The sequence below is a fragment of the Acomys minous genome, assembly GCF_964271855.1.
Source record: "Acomys minous genome assembly, chromosome: 16".
In the NCBI taxonomy this organism is placed as follows: domain Eukaryota; kingdom Metazoa; phylum Chordata; class Mammalia; order Rodentia; family Muridae; genus Acomys; species Acomys minous.
In genome coordinates this window covers 10490492-10509321 of record NC_140498.1, presented here as the reverse complement: position 1 = coordinate 10509321, position 18830 = coordinate 10490492, and the positions used below count along the sequence as shown (strand labels likewise).

The window sequence follows — 18830 nt, the reverse complement described above, 5'->3', positions numbered from 1 at the left end:
GACAAGTTTACATGGCTAATGGTTTGCTTGTTTAACTTTCAATCTAAACGTCATCCAAACTGGCTCAGGAGAAATGCCATCTTCAGTCACCTTGGCCAGCCCCTCCTCTGCTACAGAATCTCAGAGACCAGGCCATGCACCTCCCCAGAGGGACAAGACTAAACTCTGGATTTAGTTATTGCCTCTGTTCTCTGTAAATACACTAGTAAGAGACCGAGGTAGTGAGGGCCCCCTCCAGCAAGCTGAATAGAACACGATTTAAGGATACAATTCCTGGCTTCTGTTTATTGTGATAGATGGAAAACCGAATTCCATGCCCAGTTCTGCCTTCAGGAGTTGTTTCCAGGACACCCCTTTGCTCTTATCTTTGGGTTATGCTTATTGGCTTGGCACTTAAGGAGGGATTCTGGAACCATCCACGTAGGAGTGAGGATCTTTTAGAGACGCCTGTGGTCCTTCCTTCAGCAATCGGACTATTAAAACATCGCTTCCCAAGAAGTTGACATCTCCTCAGAAATCTTATGCTGGGAGAAGGAAAAGGCTGGCTCCTGGGGCCCGCCAGAGAGACGCTTGCCTCCCACAAAGAGATTTCACAGTTCTGACAAGTTCTCAATCACGAAGGAAAGGCTGTCAGTGACGGGTCACTTCTGGGCAGGACCACAGGTTGACCAGGACCCCACACACCTACGCATGCCTTGTGCTTAAACCTAAACCTCATGTCAGGACCCCGAAGATAGACTTCACAGGAAGAGGGGAGACGTCGCTGGACCCTGTTATTTGTTCCTCTTCCTGGTGCAGCCATATTGGGTAACAAATTTCGTTTCTTTGCTTCCCAGCATTGCTTGTCTGTTTGGTTGGCTCAGTGAGGACAGGCGACTGAGCCTAACAAAACTGTTAACAGCCCTGGTGTTTGGCCAATTGTCTCTGAGTGCCTCTATTCACCCCATGCACTGCTCTGGCCAGCCAGTGTGGGGAGCCAGAGAGCTTTCCAGGGTCAGGCTTTGAGGAGGCCAGTACCTACCTAACATCCATTTCAGACAGAAAATAAAACAGATGCAGGGGAGATAAACTAAGACATTCACAAGGCGTTCACAGACCTGAATATGGGACCCTTTGGCTCCAAGGACCCAGGAGCACCAAGCAAGATGGTGACTCACATGAAGACTCAAGGCTCGTGGCCTTGTGGAGTAAAAATATCAACAGGAAAACACACTGAAAACTTTCCAAGATAAATACAAAGGCAGATCACCTAGAGGCCTAAGTAGATTGGTATCAGCTTTCTGTAAAAGCATAAGAGGGCACATAAGTGGCAGAGCACACCTTATCCGAAATGCTTGGGATCAGAAGTATTTCATATTCTAGTGGTTTGGATTTCCAGATGTTCCAGATTTAGGGTTTTCCAATCTGTGCTGAGACTGTTACAATGGCCTCAGAGTCCTGACAAAATAATTTGGAACATCATCACCCTGGTTTCACCAGGCATGGTGGTGCAGCCCTGTAATGCCAACGTGGGAAGCGGAGCCAGGAGGGTCAAAACTTGAAGCTCACCTAAAAGCCAATTCAAGGCTAGCCTGGGCTACATAGATCCTGTCTCAAAGGAACAAAGACAAGCAAAACTTTTTAAAATAAACAACAGCAGGTCACATTTACAGGACACTCAGGCTGTGACTGGCAGTCCCTAACGCTCTCTTCACACCAACAGGACAGGGTAAATGTCATTATTTCCCACATTTACAAGCCAGCCCTGCCTCCTGGGATAGTTGTTACGTCAGGATACAATGAATTAAAAAGAACATCTAGAAGGTGGCAAAGAACTCAGGACACAAAGTTCTCAGAGCCAGATCACGAGAAAGCTGGAAAGCTGTGGGGGAGGGCGAGCCAGCCTCTGCGGATGGCTTTGCTCTGACAGTTCCCTAGGTAGGACATGCGGCTCAGGTCTGAGCAGTACCTGTTAAGGGTGGGCTCTGCTAAACCTCCCTGCACCTTCAAGCCCCGACAGGCTGCGTATAGCATTTAAAGTTAGCCCCAGAACAGGCCAGCCTCACACTAGCTGCCTCTTACCTTCGTGTCAGTGAGGGCTTGTGAGAATCTCAAGCCCTGAAATAACCCGGAGTAGAGGATTCCCTTATGAAGACAGACAGCTTTAGGTCAGACCGCTCGTGAGTCATAAAACTATGTCAAGGATAACCAGACACTAAGCGCAGATCAGACGAACAGCAGACCACTGCCAGCCTACCTTTAGCCTTCTAGGAACCAACGGGTGACATTATAAAGGAATGTTGGGGCCCGAGGAGCCTTTATGCAAAAGACTTTTATACCCAACACATCCACATTACAAAAAGCATTGTCTCGGGGGTGGGGTGGGGAGGATTGGCCGTTGCTAGGACCTTCTAATACCAGAGAGACTTGGCATAAGCTTTGCTTACCATGTTTTTCCTCCTCCGGCCCCCATAACTAGTATAGACATCACCCTCAGACGACCCATACCCCCACTCCCCTCTGTAGCTTCAGATGTTTCTCTATAATCCTTCAAGTCTCATGGCGTGTGGACTTCTACACCTACAGACATATAGCTAAATACTGTTTTTCTCCTGTCTATTTCCGCTGTGTCAGCCGCAGATTGCAGGGAGGTAGAAGGAAGCCACTTTCACCTCCCCCACAGGAGTGAAAGGTCAATATTATTAACTGTTCAGCAACTAGGGATGTGACAGAATTACTAATTGACAGGAAAACAGCCTACTGTAATTGCATTTGCATGATGCAAAGGTCCGAGCAAGAGCATGCTTAAAGTGAACGGTGGTTGGCCAAACCCAGGGACTCCATTAAAACAAACATGCAAATAGCAGCTTCCAAGCCTTGTTCCTCTGCCAACACCCCATTTTTAGTAGTACATGTTTTTATACTTGCAGTGAGCTATCCACTGTACCCCCATAAAGAAGAACAATTATTGCATGCGGACCAAAGCAAAAAAATTTTTTTTGGTTGTTGTTGTTTTTGTTTTTGTTTTTTGGTTTTTTGGGACAGGGTTTCTCTGTCCAGACAGCTCTAGCTGTCCTGGACTCGCTTTGTAGACCAGGCTGGCCTCAAACTCACAGAGATCCGCCTCTGCGTCCCGAGTGCTGGGATTACAGGTGTGCACCACCATGCCTGGCTCAGAATTTTTCAATACACTTTTAAAAAGAAAAGAAATGCCTGGAAAATGCTTGCGGAAGTACCAAGGACTAGCTGAGGGCCTAGAAAGCTTGAGGCATGCATAACAGTCTGTTAAAGTATGGAATCAAAGCAAACCAACTTTAAGTCTGTTTATCTCCAGGTGGGTGTAACGTGACATCTGTTCTGAAACGTTAGTGTCCACTTCAGTCTCAACTCACAGCAGCTAATCCTGCTGTGTCCCACAGAGGCCCCTCCAGTCCTGTGTAGTTTGTTCTGCCCCAGAGCTGAGAGAATTGTAGCATACCTGGGTGAGCCGGCTCCTGAGAGACAGCAGAAGTCCCATTCAGGGCCACATTGGTCTTCAAATTGGCATGTACTTGAGCCTAGAAAAGTAAATGAAACTCAAAGTTGGGCCAGGCGTCCGCAGGCGGCATTGCTAAACCTGGCCACCTGGCTTAGGAGAAGCCACGCCCCTTAACCAGCACAGGAGGCGGAGCTTCCTTGCGTCACTGTGGAGCGCTCTTCCAAAGGCCTGAAACAGGCTCCCAGGGTAGGAGGGGAGTATACTAACGTAGGGGAGAGGCGACAGACAAGGTCGCTGAGAGCTCCCCCTTCGTCTTCTTACTTCAGCCACCCTTTCTACCCCCTATTTCCAGACCTCACATTGACCCCGGGAAGGTGAGGAGAAAGAAGCATACAGTGTCTTACACACTTACACACACACACACACACACACACACACACACACACACACACACCTAGAATAAACTTGGAGAAAGTCTCTCCAGTTCCAATTCTTCTACTGAAATATTGGCTTTTCACAGCAAGAGACCAGAAATGGAATCCCGTTTTTCTATTCACTGAGCAGATAAAGGGGAATGAACAGGCCGGGATCACGCAGTCCATCACCTCAAAAATCCAACTAAAACAAAACAAATACTAACCAAAAAGCATAAAAATAGCTTAAGGAAAAAAAAAACTACCCAAAATGAAAGCACGCATGCCGCATCTGGTCTGGTTTGGCGTCTTCAGAAATACTGACGAGGACCGTTACCTGTTGACAGGCGCGTTTCCAATTGAGCCGAGCAATAAAAACCACAAAGGATGAGGCCTGGCAGGCAGAGCAGATGATAATTCCTGACCACAGACCTACACAGGGAGATAGTTGACTGGTTAGCTCATGGAGGCGGTGGCCTCGCTAAGCCAGCTTCCTTGGGCAAGGTAAAGCCCGCAGGGGCTACACACCTCCATCCCACAGAGGCCCAGCACCCCCTAAGGCCACCTGCCATGATTCACAATGTCAGAGCAAAAGGTCCAGGAAGCTATTTGGGTCATTTGTGCTTATCGTGACTGGATAGTAAGGAATGGGGCCAGTTATAAGGAGGTGTCTCCAGGAAAACTACTGCTCTATGCTCCTCAAAAGAGGAGACTGACTTTTTTTTTTTTAATTAAAAACAAAAACATAGGTATGTGGGGGTGGAGAGATGCCTCAGCGGTTAAGAGCACTGAGTGCTCTTCCAGAGGACCAGGGTTAAATTCCCAGCATCAACATGGCAGCTCACAACTGTCTGTAACTCCAAGATCCAACATCCACAGACATACATGCAGGCAAAACACCAATGCACATAAAATAAAAGTAAATAAATTACTTTTTAAAAAACATAGTTATATGTGACCTACACATGCATGTTCATGTGTTTGAGTGTATGTGGACACGTTGGGAGGGTGCACATGCATGTATGTGGAGACTGGGTTGCTTTCCACTTATATAGAGAGGTTAGGTTGAAGCAGGGTCTCTCTCCACCTTAAATACTGAGGCAGGGTCTCTCCACCTTAAATATTGAGGCAGGGTGTCTCTACACTTATATATTGAGGCATGGTCTCTCCACCTTAAATACTGAGGTAGGGTCTCTCTCCACCTTAAATATTGAGGCAGGGTCTCTCCACCTTAAATACTGAGGTAGGGTCTCTCTCCACCTTAAATATTGAGGCAGGGTCTCTCCACTTTAAATACTGAGGCAGGGTCTCTCCACTTTAAATACTGAGGCAGGGTCTCTCCACCTTAAATACTGAGGCAGGGTCTCTCCACTTTAAATACTGAGGCAGGGTCTCTCCACCTTAAATACTGAGGCACAGGTCTCTCTCCACCTTACAGATTGAGCCCAGAGCTCCCTGTTCCAGAACCCTGTTCCAGTTCCCTGACCATGCAGTGTGCTCTGGGGACTCCCTCACTTTGCCTATAGAAAGGCCAGGTCTGATCAGCTGCTTTCAGTCAGGTCACCCTGGAGCCACCCTCATCCCCCATGATCCTCTCTCACCTACCCCTCTGCTTGCCTTTCAACTCTCTGCCAAGACACAGATGGGGGGGTGTTGGTGGGGGAGCACTCCGTCATGTACAGGATGCCAACACATACATAGACTTTGCGAACTGATCAGATCCGTGGGAGGAAGGGCTGAGGCTAAACCCTGGGTCGTAGTTCAGAGGCTTATCTTCCTCTGGTAAGGTTTAACCGCTCTGCTCCTTGGTGCCAACTGCCCTCCCATCTCAGTTACCAGGAGTGATCAGGAGGAGTAAAGTCAGTGACTGCCTGCCAGTTCTAGGACGGCGTAAGAAAAGCCTCTGGCTTCCTCCTTTGAATGCCTGGTTCTGCACAGAAACTACAAGCTCACGCCAAACATTTTTTTGACATAAATACCCAGCTGACGCTAGCTGTAATCTGAGCTACAAACTAGTGTCATAATCCCTATTAAATGCAGGGTGACTACCAGACTCCTCTGGGCAAAGCCAGGAACTTATGTATTTGAACAACCTTATAGGAAGTTGATAGCCTTTCTGAGTAGTCAGTCTGCTTGTAAGAAGCTGCAGCCTTCTGAGGTGCTTCTGGGAGCCTCGTGTACATGCTGCACCTTGTAATGGCGGCAGCATAAAAGGTAAGACCAACCTGTGCTATACTTCTATTTAAGAGGCCATTAAAGCCGGATGTGGTGGCTTTAATCCCAGCACTCGGGAGGCAGAGGCAGAGGATCGGATCGCTGTGAGTTGGAGGCCAGCCTGGTCTATACAATGAGTCCAGGACAGCCAAGGCTACACAGAGAAATCCTGTCATGAAAAACAAAGCAAAACAAAACAACAAAAAAAAGAGGCCATTAGAAGGACCAAGTACGTGGTCTCCCACAACCCCCACCTTCCCAGGGCCCCGCCCTTCCCCTCCAAGAATCCCCAGCTCCCTCTACGTTGCGTATGAAAGATATGCTTCATCAAATGAGTGCGTGGGCAAAATTCAGACCCTGGGACATAGCTGTATCAATATTTTAAAGTGGATTCCTTTCTAAAACTTTAACTCAACCAGACCTGGGAGCACACACCTGTAATCCCAGCACTTGGGAGACTAAGGCAGGTGGATCCCATGTTTCAGGCCTGCTTGGACTACAATGGAAGACTTTTGTTTTGTTTTGTTTTGTTTTGTTTTGTTTTTCGAGACAGACTCTCTCCGTGTAGCCTTGGCTGTCCTGGACTTGCTTTGTAGACTAGGCTGGCCTCGAACTCACAGTGATCCACTTGCCTCTGCCTCCACAGTGCTAAGATTAAAGGCGTGTGCCACCACTCCCGGCTGGAAAAAACTCTTAAATAAAAACAACATAACAAAGTTGGATGTAGCTGTGCATGATAGCACATGACTTGAGGCAGAGGCAGGTGTCTCTCTGTGGGCTCTAGGCCAGCTTGGTCTATATAGTGAATTCCAGCCTAAACGATCCACATTTTACTTTGTGCTCCATAAATGTTCATAATTCTATTTATCAATTAAATTAATATTAATAAAGACAGAGAAGAGACTATAAAGTGTCTCCTTATTATTTTGTACTGATTGCATATTACAATCATAATATTTTGGAAATTCTATGTTACATGAAAACACTACTCAAAACCCAGACTCCTCTGGTGTTTCCATTGGCTTTGCCATCAGCAGATCCAAGCCATGAACAATGCCAGAATCTCGGCTGAATAACATCTGCACCTTTGTGGCCACAGAACGCTGGCAATCTCCTTCTTTGAACAACTCCAATATTTTTAATTAAAATATTATTGAACTTGAGAAAAGGGAGAGACACAGTTAAATATGTGGGACTAGAAGTCCTCTGCAGTGATCAGATGACTCCCCGGTCACCCCCGAGCCCGCCACACATATGGTGGATTCCAGCAAGTCACGACTACACCAGTCACTGCTTTACTAAAAGACAACAGTTAAGTTTTAACATAACCACTTATTCATTGCCAATGTATTCTCGATTATTATTTTAGAAACCAAAGCTGGACACTTATCTATTTCCCTACTTTAAGAAGAAAAAAAAAAAGATGAGCTCTGGTAATTTCAGAGCTTTCTGGGTTCAGTTTTTTGCTCCAAGCACAGCAAGGTCATACGGAGGAGGCTGCCCCACCCTCCTTCGCTCTGCATTTCTCCCACGGGTCCCTCTGCAGAGACATGGCAGATACATAGGTGAAGACAAGTGGGGAGCAAAGGCTGAAGAAGAAGGGGGAAAGGTGACAAAGAGGCCACCGCCAGCCCCGCCCTCTGTGCTGAGAACACAAGGTGCTGTTCTAGGGAGCTCAGTGTCCAGCCCTTCGCATCCTATCCTAGGGCCTCCCCGCCTCACCCCAAACTCCTCAAGATCCCAGGGGAGGAAGGCCTTGGTACTGCGGTGCCATGCTAGGGGCCTCCCAGCCCTCGTTAAAGGGAAAGAGCAACATCTTAAATAGAGATAGAAGAGGTTTCCAGGCGCGTCAGAGGTACCACACTGTCACGTGGGCAGGAGGGGAGTGACCAGGCAGCTCTGGGCTCACGGTCACTTTTCACCCACTACCTACACACTCACTCTCTGACAGGGTACAGAAGGCCTTCTTCCTAGCGTCAGGCTTACCGACCACTCCCAGCTTGGCGGCGAACATCAGTGCAATCCCGATGGGAAGTCCAATCACGTAATACCCGACGGCGTTGACGATGGCTCCAACCTTCTGGTTTCCAGTGCCTCTCAGAATACCACCACAGGTGCACTGTGGGCAGGTGATGTCCATCAGTGTGAAGACAGCCGGTGCCTCCAAAGACCACCCCCGCCCCACCCCCCAGACACTGAAAGCAGCCCTGAAAGAAATCAACAGGACCGCTCTGCCCTCTCTCTTCCCACTTGAAACTTATCATAATCAGGAGACATAGCTTACACAGACCACGAAAGTGTCTGGGGGAAGTCAGGCTCGGTACTCACGGCGAGAGCTTCAAAGAGGTGGGACACAGCATAAATGGGGATCACTTGAGCCACCAAGGCCACGATGTCCCTGTCAGGAATACAACCGCACGTGGTGATTAGAAAGAAAGGGCTGAGGAGATAGCTCAGTGGTTAGGGGCACTTGTTCCTGCAGAGGATTGAGGTTTTATTCCTCGCTCTCAGTTCCAGTGGACCCAAGCCCCTTTTCTGGCTTCCACGGGCTCCAGACATTCACGTGGCGCACAGACACACATGCAGGCAAACACCCACAGGCACAAAAGAGAAACGAGAGTCAAGGAGCCACGCCTCCACCTCAGGTAACCAGCTGCCCTAGTGTATTCCCACCAGCCAGCAGCTCAAGTGGGGACAAGTCTACCATTGCATGGCATGAATCAGAGTCCAAATTTCTAATATATTTCAATAGCTTCTAGGGGAGAAAAACATGCAATCCATTTAGTCAATAAAAACCAATGAAATGATTTAGCACCCATCTGCCCACCCAAGACAAAGCTTAGATCACAAGGCCATCCCCCCTACCCCACTTTAACCTGATTCCTGAGGCAGATCTTGGAGCTGTCTGGATAATACAATAGAGAGTGAGCACTCATGGGCTCTCTGGGTGGAGTGCGGCTCAGCTGTCCAGTGTGCACAAGGCCCTGTGTTTGGTAGTGGCATCATCAAACAATAAAAAGGTCTTCCCAGATCTTCCCAAATGTATTTCAGGGTTCTCACTCCTAGAAATGGGCTCAACTCTTTGTTTGTTTGTGTGTTTGTTTGTTTTTTGAGACAGGGTTTCTCTGTGTAGCCTTGGCTGTCCTGGACTCTCTTTGTAGACCAGGCTGACTTCGAACTCACAGAGATCCACCTGCCTCTGCCTCCCGAGTGCTAGGATTAAAGGTGTGTACCACCACTGCCTGGAGGGCTCAATTTTTAATGCTAGAGATTTGTGTTTTAATGCCTACAGGTAAAGGGAAAGAAGAAAGGTGCTACCAGGAGAAACACCCTCAGGGGCACCAACTTGGGGGAAAAAACAAAAAAACAAAACAACAACAACAAAAAACCAGTCTGGTGCTGGAGAGATGGCTCAGAAGTTAAGAGCACTTGCTGTTCTTCCAAAGGTCCTGAGTTCAATCCCCAGCAACCACATGGTGGCTCACAACTATCTGTAATGAGATCTGGTGCCCCCTTCTGGCCTGCAGTTGTTATATGCAGGAGAATATTGTATACATAACAAATAAATCTTTAAAAAAAACCAGTCTGGCAATAGACATTTGCATAGTGAATGAATAAAGAGTGTATCTTGGGGTCTTTCTTCCCTCCAAGCAGCAGAGGCATACAGTTGTTTGTTAAGATGAACTCTGCTGGGCTTGGTGGTGCACGCCTTTAATCACAGCACTCTGGAGGTGGAGGCAGAGGCAGGCGGATCACTGTGAGCTCGAGGCCAACCTGGTCTACAAAGCGAGTCTGATGAGCACCGCCTCTCGGGACACCACTTGGCCGCCCTGTCCCCATAGGCAACAACTCTTGCCACTCCTGTTTTTGTCTGATGTTTGTGAAGATAGCAGCAAATACACAGGGATGTGAGGAGAACCCCCTTACGTCTCTCATGTGCCCTCCTCCGTGGCGCTCACTCGGGCTTGTTCTGCTACAGATGACAATCTCCCTTCCAGTCCAGTGAGATGCACTTTCAGTGTGGCGCTGCGCAAGCCTGTCTATGGACATTTCATGTTGAGATTTAATTTCTTTTTTTCTTTCTTTCCTGTTTTGGGGGTCAGAGGGTGTGTGTGGCAATTCCATAGACTGAAGCAAAGCAAAGCAAATACTGCACACACTAAATATATGCTCTTCCACTGAGCCACACAAATAAAGACCCACTGAGCCTTTCAAATAAATAAGTAACGCATGTTTGCAGTAATGAGAGTCAAACCCAGAGCTTCAAGTGTATGAGGCACTGAACTAAAAGCCCCGTGCTGTTCTGGGTTTTTGAATCAATTTAGGTGACTGAGAATAGTCTGATTTTCTTTGTGTGTGCGTGAAGTGTCAGATTTGGGCACTATCTGGACATATTTGCTTCATAAGAAATGCAAGGGTTTCCTTTTCTGTTCTTTGAGAGATTAAACATAATTAGAATTACCTATATTTTAAAGGTTGACAATGTTTTCCCTTGGAATCTTCTGGAATCAGCAATTTTTTTGGCATTTTTAAAAACAAATTTCCCTTATTATAAGAAAGTCACTTTATTTCAATCTTCAGTCTTCTCCAGGGGAATTTTCCTAGAGAATTATTTCTTCTTCTTCTTCTTCTTCTTCTTCTTCTTCTTCTTCTTCTTCTTCTTCTTCTTCTTCTTCTTCTTCTTCTTCTCCTTCTCCTTCTCTTTCTCCTTCGTCTCTGTTGCCCTTGTTTTATTTGTTTTATTGACACAGGGCCTCACTGTGTAGCCCAGGCTACCTCAGAGCTGTTCTCCTGCCTCAGTCTCCTGAGTGTGGGAATTATAGGCACGTTGACTACGCCTGGCTTTGTTCTTCTGTCTTTTCATTTTTCTTACAAAGAAAGAGTGTGAGAACTACTCTCTTAAAATTTTTGAAAGTGGGGCTGGAGAGATGGCTCAGTGGTTAAGAGCACTGCCTGCTCTTCCAAAGGACCGGGGTTCAATTCCTAGCATCTACATAGTGGCTCACAACTGTCTATAACTCCAAGATCTGACACCCTCACACCAATGCACATGAATTAAAATTAAATAAAATATTAAAAAAGAGATTTTTTAAATGATCATGTTTGATTGGGGTGTGTGTGTGTGTGTGTGTGTGTGTGTGTGTGTGTGTGTGTGTGTGTGTCTGTTGCAAATTTTACCCTAGGAAAGACTGAATAGAAGAAATGGTACAGGACGCACAGGAAAGGGGACTGGGTAATCTGGAACTCTTCCCACTGGGAGCAGTCACACCGGACCACACCCTGAACTTGTCGGCTGTGAGGTGAGCTTTGAGAACTGCAGGAACACAAAGCTCTCTGGTTTCTTCTCAGTACCTTGCTCTTTCACGTGGGCCTGCACCAGGGTCTTGCCTTTGCATATCCCGCCCCCAAGGCTTCTGGTTGGCTTCCTCCAGCAGGGGACAAGGCCTCCCCTAGTTCTTGACATTGAGCTGAGGTCATCTGGCTGAAAGCCACTCCCAAGAGGCTCCCCGGGGTGACCCCACACTGGCCCTGCTATAGGGTAGCACGACCCCCTTCTCCAGCAGCTGGGCGGATTGTTCCAGTTCTGTCTGCAGAGGCTTTACACCCTGGACTCCTGCAGGGCTCCAGCTTCTGCCTGTCTACTCTCACAGCCCCTAAGTGGGCAGCGCAGGGCCAGCTCCTCTTTGGCCACTGGGCTTCCAGGTCCCCAGGCTAGCCTGGGGCACAAGGCCCACTCCAACCTGAAACCCCTCCACAAAGTCTCGCATACCTCTGAGCATGCCCTGACCCCCAATCTGATGCCATCTCCATCCTTTGAGAAAGAAAGGCATGGGAACTATTTATGGATGACCTCCTCACCCAGCCTGAAGTGAGAAGTCTATAAAGGATTGTCTGAGAAGGGCTGGAGAGATGGCTCAACAGATAAGAGCACTGTCTACTCTTCCAGTGGTTCTGAGTTCAATTCCCAGCAACCACATGGTGGCTCACAACTATCCGTAACGAGGTCTGGTGCCCTCTTCTGGCCTGCAAATGTACATGCAGATAGAGCACTCAGACACAAAATAAATAAATAATCTTTAAAAAAAAAAAAAAGATTATCTGAGGAATTGTGAACCTACCATGAAAAGAGAAGCAGTGACGAGGAAACTGAGGCAGCTGTGTCTGGCCCATGTCTTTGAATCCATGAAAGAAAAGCCAATTTGCAATTTGTGGTTGCTAATAAAGCTATCTCAAGTACAAAGTGTCTCTACAGCATTTCTATATAGTGAGAACATGCAAACTAGCCTCCCTGAGGAAGACAAAAGCCCTGCAGAGCACACAGTGGATTTTTTAATTTTTGTCTCTTCAGCCATCAGTTCAATGCCTCAACTTCTAAGACAGCTCACCGATGAGATTTTTAATTTTCATCTGTGTGAGAAACATACTCTAAAAGTCTAAAAAGCCCGGCAGTTTGGCAGATCTGAGACAGCCAGGTGACTCTTGTCACAAGGGTGTGCACCCTAATCCAGTCCCTGGGACCACAAACTTGGTATCTGTTCCCCACATTGTTGGGGGTACATGCCCCCACCTGAGCTTTCTAGCAGTCACCTGACAGTCTTCATCCAGCAGGCTCAAGCCTGAAAGCTGAATGGTTGAAAACTGTTTGGTGCAGCAGCTGCTGCAGAGGGAGAAAAAAAAAATCCAGGCTGAATAAGAAGGAAAGTGTCAAGGGGTCCCTCAGGGAATTCTGGGAATGGCTTAAATAGTTTAACAAGTATCTGTGGAGACAGAGCTGCACCCCTGACTGTGAACTCTAGTGGGTTCAGCGCTCCTCCCCTCCTCTCCAGGTTTGACCATTCTTTTTCAATTATTCCTGTTGTTGACTTTTTTTTTTTTTGAGACAAAGTTTCTCTGGCTGGCCTCGAACTCACAAAGATCCACCTGCCTCTGCCCCCCAAGTGCTGGGATTAAAGGTGTGCACCACCACTGCCTGGCTGTTGACCCTATTTTTTATACAAACATTCAACCAGTCCCAGTCGGTACCCCATACATTTGGGCTTCAGAGTACAGGGGCCATTAGAGTTTGGCGGCGGCAAAGGAAGAGACAACTGCTTTCAGGACTCACCTGAAACAGACACCCCCGGGACATGAGGCCTCCTTGGCAGGGAGCTCAGCTGAGCTAGCCTCCAGGGTTCCACCTGCAACTGGAGGCAGAGGGGACTTGTTCTTGCCTCAGCCTCCAACACTCCACTTCACGCTTCAGATGAGGACCTGATTGTCCCCACAACAGTTTTTGAGCCCACTCGTGGGCTCCACGGAGCGGCAGCTCTGGAGGCGTGCACGGCTGTGACATCGCTCAGACCTGATCCTAGCTTTTTGACCAAGAGCAGCTCTCTTGGTTGCTACCCTACAGCTTTCGGGAGCTCGGAGCCACAGCACTCCCCGAGAGCCGGACCAGTGCTTGGCTAGCATCAATCTACCTACGTTGTTCTATCCCATCTAACATTGTTAATCCTGGACTGACTAACGTACCTCTTGTTTATAGTATGTTGGTGCTCAAGTAGTGTCGGATTTTTGAAGCCTTTTTTTTTTTTAAATTAGGAACACAGGCTGTCCAACCAACCTGCAAATGTGGCAGGCTCTCATTTTACCACTAAACCACCAATTCAGACTGTCTGCAAATGTAACTAATGGTAAAAAAAAAAAAAAACCCACAAGGGCTGGGCAGACGGCTCAAGCCTGATGACCTGGATTCAATCCTCAGAACCTACATGGTAGAAGGAGAGGGATGCCTCCTGCAAGGCGTCCTCTGACTTCCACGAGCCCCCCCCCCTCTCTCTCTCATACACACACACACACACATAAACACACAATGTAATTAAAGCAGTTTTTAAAAATTCATAACCACCATGTCTGTCTGAAACATGTTGTCGACACCAATTCCCATTAGTTTAAGATTTAGATTATAAATTGGATTTTTCTATCTCAGTAATCAGCTTCTCCTCAGGTGATATCAGTGAGGTTTCTGATCTCGCAAGTAACTCAAAACACCTCTCCAAGACGCAGCCATTCCGGGGTCACTGTGATGCTATCCGCTCCGTCTAGTTCTCTGTCCCAGATCCCACATGCCAAGAAAAATCCCAGCACTCACCGGTCTCTGGTGAAAATGTAGCCCACAAGATCCTTGCAGCTTAGCAGCAGGACACAGAAGGTCACAGCAAAGAGCTCTGGAGGTAAAGGGTCAGAGGAAACGGCACAGTGAACAGGGAGGTCACAGGAAGTGGGGAGGCAGATTGCCCCATGCACAGCCCGCGTGGACCAGGAACCTTGGACGGAGGGTCTAGGCACCTGTGGCCAGCAAGGAAACTGCCGAGGACTTCTTGGCCTGGTAAATGTTTCCTGCGCCCAGCGCGTTTCCCACCCGGACATTGGCCGCCACACTGAAGCCTGAAGGGATCTAAAATGAAAGAAAGCACACTGGAAAAAGTACACGGAGACGCCACAGACAGAATCAGCCTGTGGTTCACGCCTCACTGGCAAAGCGTGCTCCCGTGGGCTCTGAAGACACTTCGCAGCATCTCTTGGGCCTGCTCCTGGCCAATGAAGAACCTATTTCTCCAAGTTAGGATTCTCAGAACAAATTAGGCTCTTCTACAAGGTTTCCAACCTCTGCCACAGGAGGGAGGCCCCCATGCAATCACATCTGTCCTCTGGGATATAGGGGACCAGTATGCAGGATGGGCTGACCAGATTCTACTCTAGTGTCCGTTCTGAAAAAGAGAGATCCAGTTATCAAAGCAGAAAAGTTACTAAAGAAAGTACCAGGAGGAGGCATTGCCTTGTAGCTCACAGCAGGAGTTCTAAAGCCAGACGGCCCAGATCCACTTTCTGATACTTCTATACTTATTACCCGTGTGACACTGTGCCAATTACTTAAGCTCTGATACTTTATTCTGTCTGTACGAAAACTCTTGTAGTGGAGACGTTACAGAGCTCATGTGGCCGTGCTTAGAATAGTGCCTCCCGAGCAGTGACTATTCAAGAAACGATTTTCCATTAATATTTGTACATTTACCACTCGAGTCATTAATAATTTTTTAAAAGATTAATCACTTATTTGATCGTGAATGTTGCTTTACAGGTCAGGGTAACTAAGATGATGGTTAAAGAAAATCTAATACCCAGATTAAGAAACGTAGAAGAAGCCGGGTGTGGTGGCACATGCCTTTAATCCCAGCACTCGGGAGGCAGAGGCAGGCGGATCGCTGTTGAGTTTGAGGCCAGCCTGGACTATAAAAGCGAGTCTAGGTCAGCCAAGGATACACAGAGAAACCCTGTCTCGAAAAACCAAGAAAAAAAAAGAAAGAAACGTAGAAGATTAACTTCCCACCTTCAAGGTCACCACAGTGACAGGAAGATTTTCCAACAAACAGATTCTCCATAGAGGGAGGGACAGGAATGTGACATGGAGGAGGCTGTTGGCAACAATTTGACTGTGTACTCCTGGTTAATGTCCACATTATGTGTCTCCCCTGGTATGGTGTCCTGAAAAGGACACATCATTTCTTATAGAATTCTCTCCATTGGTGGAGAGTCAGGACGTACTTACAGTGAAATAGCGATAACGCTTTGATGGCAAGTGTCATAGTTAAGAGGGACAAAGGAAGGCCAAGGTTCTGGTCCCAATTAAAGGACATTAATGATTAACAAGACATGTCTCCTTTATGCCAAGGGGGAAAGTTACCGAGAATGTAATTAGAACGAGTAGTGGCAGACAGGGAGCCAGTAAACGGGATGCTGCTAGCAGCTGGTACATCTGTGGAGAAGGTTTATGTCCTTCTTTTAACTGGAGAGAGATGGCCACGTGCTCTGCTGAGCCTGTGGACGGCAGAGGACAAGATATGCAAAATGCCTATGCATAACTTCTAGGCAGTAGGAGACCAGCTTAAAGATAAATGGGCTCATGGACCTCAAGCATTGATAAGTGCGCTCTACTACGTTTACCAAAATATGAGATGCAGGAAAACATGGAGTGCAGATTAAAAATGTCTCGTACAGGGAGGAAAAATAAAAACACATGCCTCCAAGGAGTAGAGGGGGAGCATGGATCCCCAACACCGCCAAGAAATAAACCAAGGGGGCAAATAAACAAAAACCAAGGGAAGTGGATATGCCCTGTATATATATATTTTTTAAATACTTATTTATTTTATGTATATGAGTGCTCTATCTGCATGTACACCTGCATGACAGAAGAGGGCATTGGATGCCAGTATAGAGGGTTGTGAGCCACCATGTGGATGCTGGGGATTGAACTCAGGACCTCTGGAAGAGCAGATAGTGCTCTTAACCACTGAGCCATCTCTCCAGGCCCATGCCCTGTATATTTTAAATATAAACAATGTAGGGTAGAAATTCAACTGGCTTCTCTATATTATAAATGCCTCTTTCTCTCCATTAATATATATACATTATGTATTATATTAATATATGTATATAATAACTATATATCTATAATATATATATATTCTACAATAAATATATTGCAGGACGCTGGGGATGAGCCTCAGATAAGGTCTACTACAGCAAAGCACATTAGTCCCTCCTTTAGCTTTCTGTTTGAAGAGGCACATGCCGTAGAAGAAATCCCTTCAGAACTTCCAGTTGACGCTTTCTATAAAGACGAAGTGACAGGAAAGCCTCTAACACCGTATTTTCTAGCGTGTCAGGATCTCCTTCACTTTTAAAAGTGAGCAACATCCACTGTGCGAATACTCCATCCTTGGTCCGCCCATCCCTCCACTGATGGGCAGAGGCTCTCGGGCGTCGCCCCCACGCTGCATCCAGGACCGCTTCTCTGAGCATGGTTGTGCACACGTCTGCCCAGATCCCTGCTTCCCACTCTTCTGAGGATCTGCCCAGGAGATAACCGATACACGGCAGGCACAGTGTGTTCAGAGGTAGAACCAGCACCTAGCTGGCCTTGGTGACCGGATCTCCATTCCATACCACTCCGTCCCCCAGGGCATGGCACTGGGGCAAAGGAAAAGCTTCTGACGGAATGAAAACAGAGTCAACTACTTTAGGTCTGACCTGGGTCAGAGACCTAAATTAGCCGGTCTTTTAGGGTTTCTGCACCCCGTCTTCCACTTACAGGGAGACCTGATCATACTAGGCATAAAGAGTCTGCCCAGGTTCTAAGATGACTTTATGGGGAAGGTGGGCTGGGATCGAACTCAGGGCCAATGAGTACTAGGCAAACACTGTACGACTGAGCTAGGCCCACTTTTTTTTTTTTAATTTTTTTTATTTTTATTTACTTATTTTATTTATTTATTTTGATTTTTCGAAACAGGGTCTCTCTGTGTAGCGTTGGCTGTCCTGAACTTGCTTTGTAGACCAGGCTGACTTCGAACTCACAGCGATCCGCCTGCCTCTGCCTCCCGAGTGCGGGGATTAAAGGCGTGCACCACCACTCCCAGCTGAACTTGTGACTTTCTTGATTCACTCTCTGAGCCCCTGAAACTACATATCCATATCACCAGTCCCAGCTCCAGGGTAACATTTTATGTCCAGCAACCATCTCATTGCAGGGCCACACCGCAGGGGCCTGAACACTTACCATATACACAATGAGAGCCACTTCATAGGTGATGGACTGGGCTCCCAGCTCCACCATGCCAAGGATACCTGGGTAAAGACAGACAGCTGACGCCCTGCCCCAGCCAGACGGTCCCCACCAGGCAGTTCCCCCAGCCAACCATCTGCCCACCTACCGCTCAGGAAGCTGCCGATTTCATAGGCCCACCACTCTATGCACAGCATGAGCATGCTCGGGATAGCCAGCTGCAGGAAGGAGGCCCAGTCCTGCAGACACTCCCAGGACCACCCTGCAGGTACAACAGATGGGTTTCCAACATGTCCGGCCTTCCGGCAGAAGGCGCAGCCCAGGCAAAAGGCAGGCTTTACCTCCCCAGGTGGCTTGGTGGAGTCTTCTCCAGAGGATGTAGACGAAGAGGAGAATGGCCAGTGCATACTGGGAGATGGTGTTGGCCAGCGCTGAACCCCTGGGAAGACCAGTGGCTGTGGGTGGATGCTGTGCTCCATCCTCTCCACCCTGGCCCAGTGAGTTGGGGAGCCATGGACCCCTCGCTGTTTAGAGCAGTGTCCCCATTCACTCCAACAGCACTTTCCAGAAGGCACGAAGTAAGTCATACCTACACCAGCTAACCTGCCCTCTCTTTCCCTGGAAAAGCCTAATGCAGGGCCGCCACCCACCCGTCACACAAGAGGAAGCCCAACTCACATCACCCCGAGATGCAGCTGATGGAGAAACAGGTAGTTGGCGAGGACGTTGATAAGGTTAGCTGCGACGCCAGTGAGAATCTGAGGCAGGACAATGCCCTGGAAGGAGGAGACGCGTAAGTGACGCTCACCTGAGCATGGTGGAGCTCCAGAGGCCTCAGGCATAACAGGACCCTCAGCGAAGGGGATACCACCCTGCGCCCCTTACCTCCCCGCTCTCCCCTCCCCTCTGGGTCTCCCTCTTTGCTGTGAGTAAGGGGGCAGCTCTGGCCTCCAGTGGGTAGGAGGTGAGAAGGCAGCAGGGAGAGGGAGAAAAGCAGCGATCCCTCTCAGCCGTGTGCAAGACTGGCAGGAATTAGCAAGGTGAAAGAGGTTGGAGAGATAAACTATACTTTCCCCCGCCAAAACTGAAGTTCAGAAACTGAGCCAAAGAGCTCCATTTCCTTCTGAAATGGAGAGTG

At 47.9% G+C, this 18830-nt stretch overlaps 1 protein-coding gene across 2 annotated transcripts in view; it reads right to left on the bottom strand.

Moving 5' to 3' along the window:
- The window catches only part of LOC311585675 (multidrug and toxin extrusion protein 1), a 36340-nt gene that overhangs the window by 1976 nt on the left and 15534 nt on the right, over window positions 1–18830 (bottom strand). For both annotated transcript variants that reach the window (XM_084761140.1, XM_084761139.1), the window contains exons 7-16: window positions 18371–18468; window positions 18034–18131; window positions 17841–17954; window positions 17687–17754; window positions 14413–14521; window positions 14216–14291; window positions 8413–8482; window positions 8071–8203; window positions 4208–4302; window positions 3458–3536 (exon numbers count right to left, since the gene is read on the bottom strand). In XM_084761140.1, coding sequence (XP_084617266.1) covers window positions 3458–3536; window positions 4208–4302; window positions 8071–8203; window positions 8413–8482; window positions 14216–14291; window positions 14413–14521; window positions 17687–17754; window positions 17841–17954; window positions 18034–18131; window positions 18371–18468 — 940 coding nt within the window. The remainder of the gene's footprint in view (window positions 1–3457; window positions 3537–4207; window positions 4303–8070; window positions 8204–8412; window positions 8483–14215; window positions 14292–14412; window positions 14522–17686; window positions 17755–17840; window positions 17955–18033; window positions 18132–18370; window positions 18469–18830) is intronic.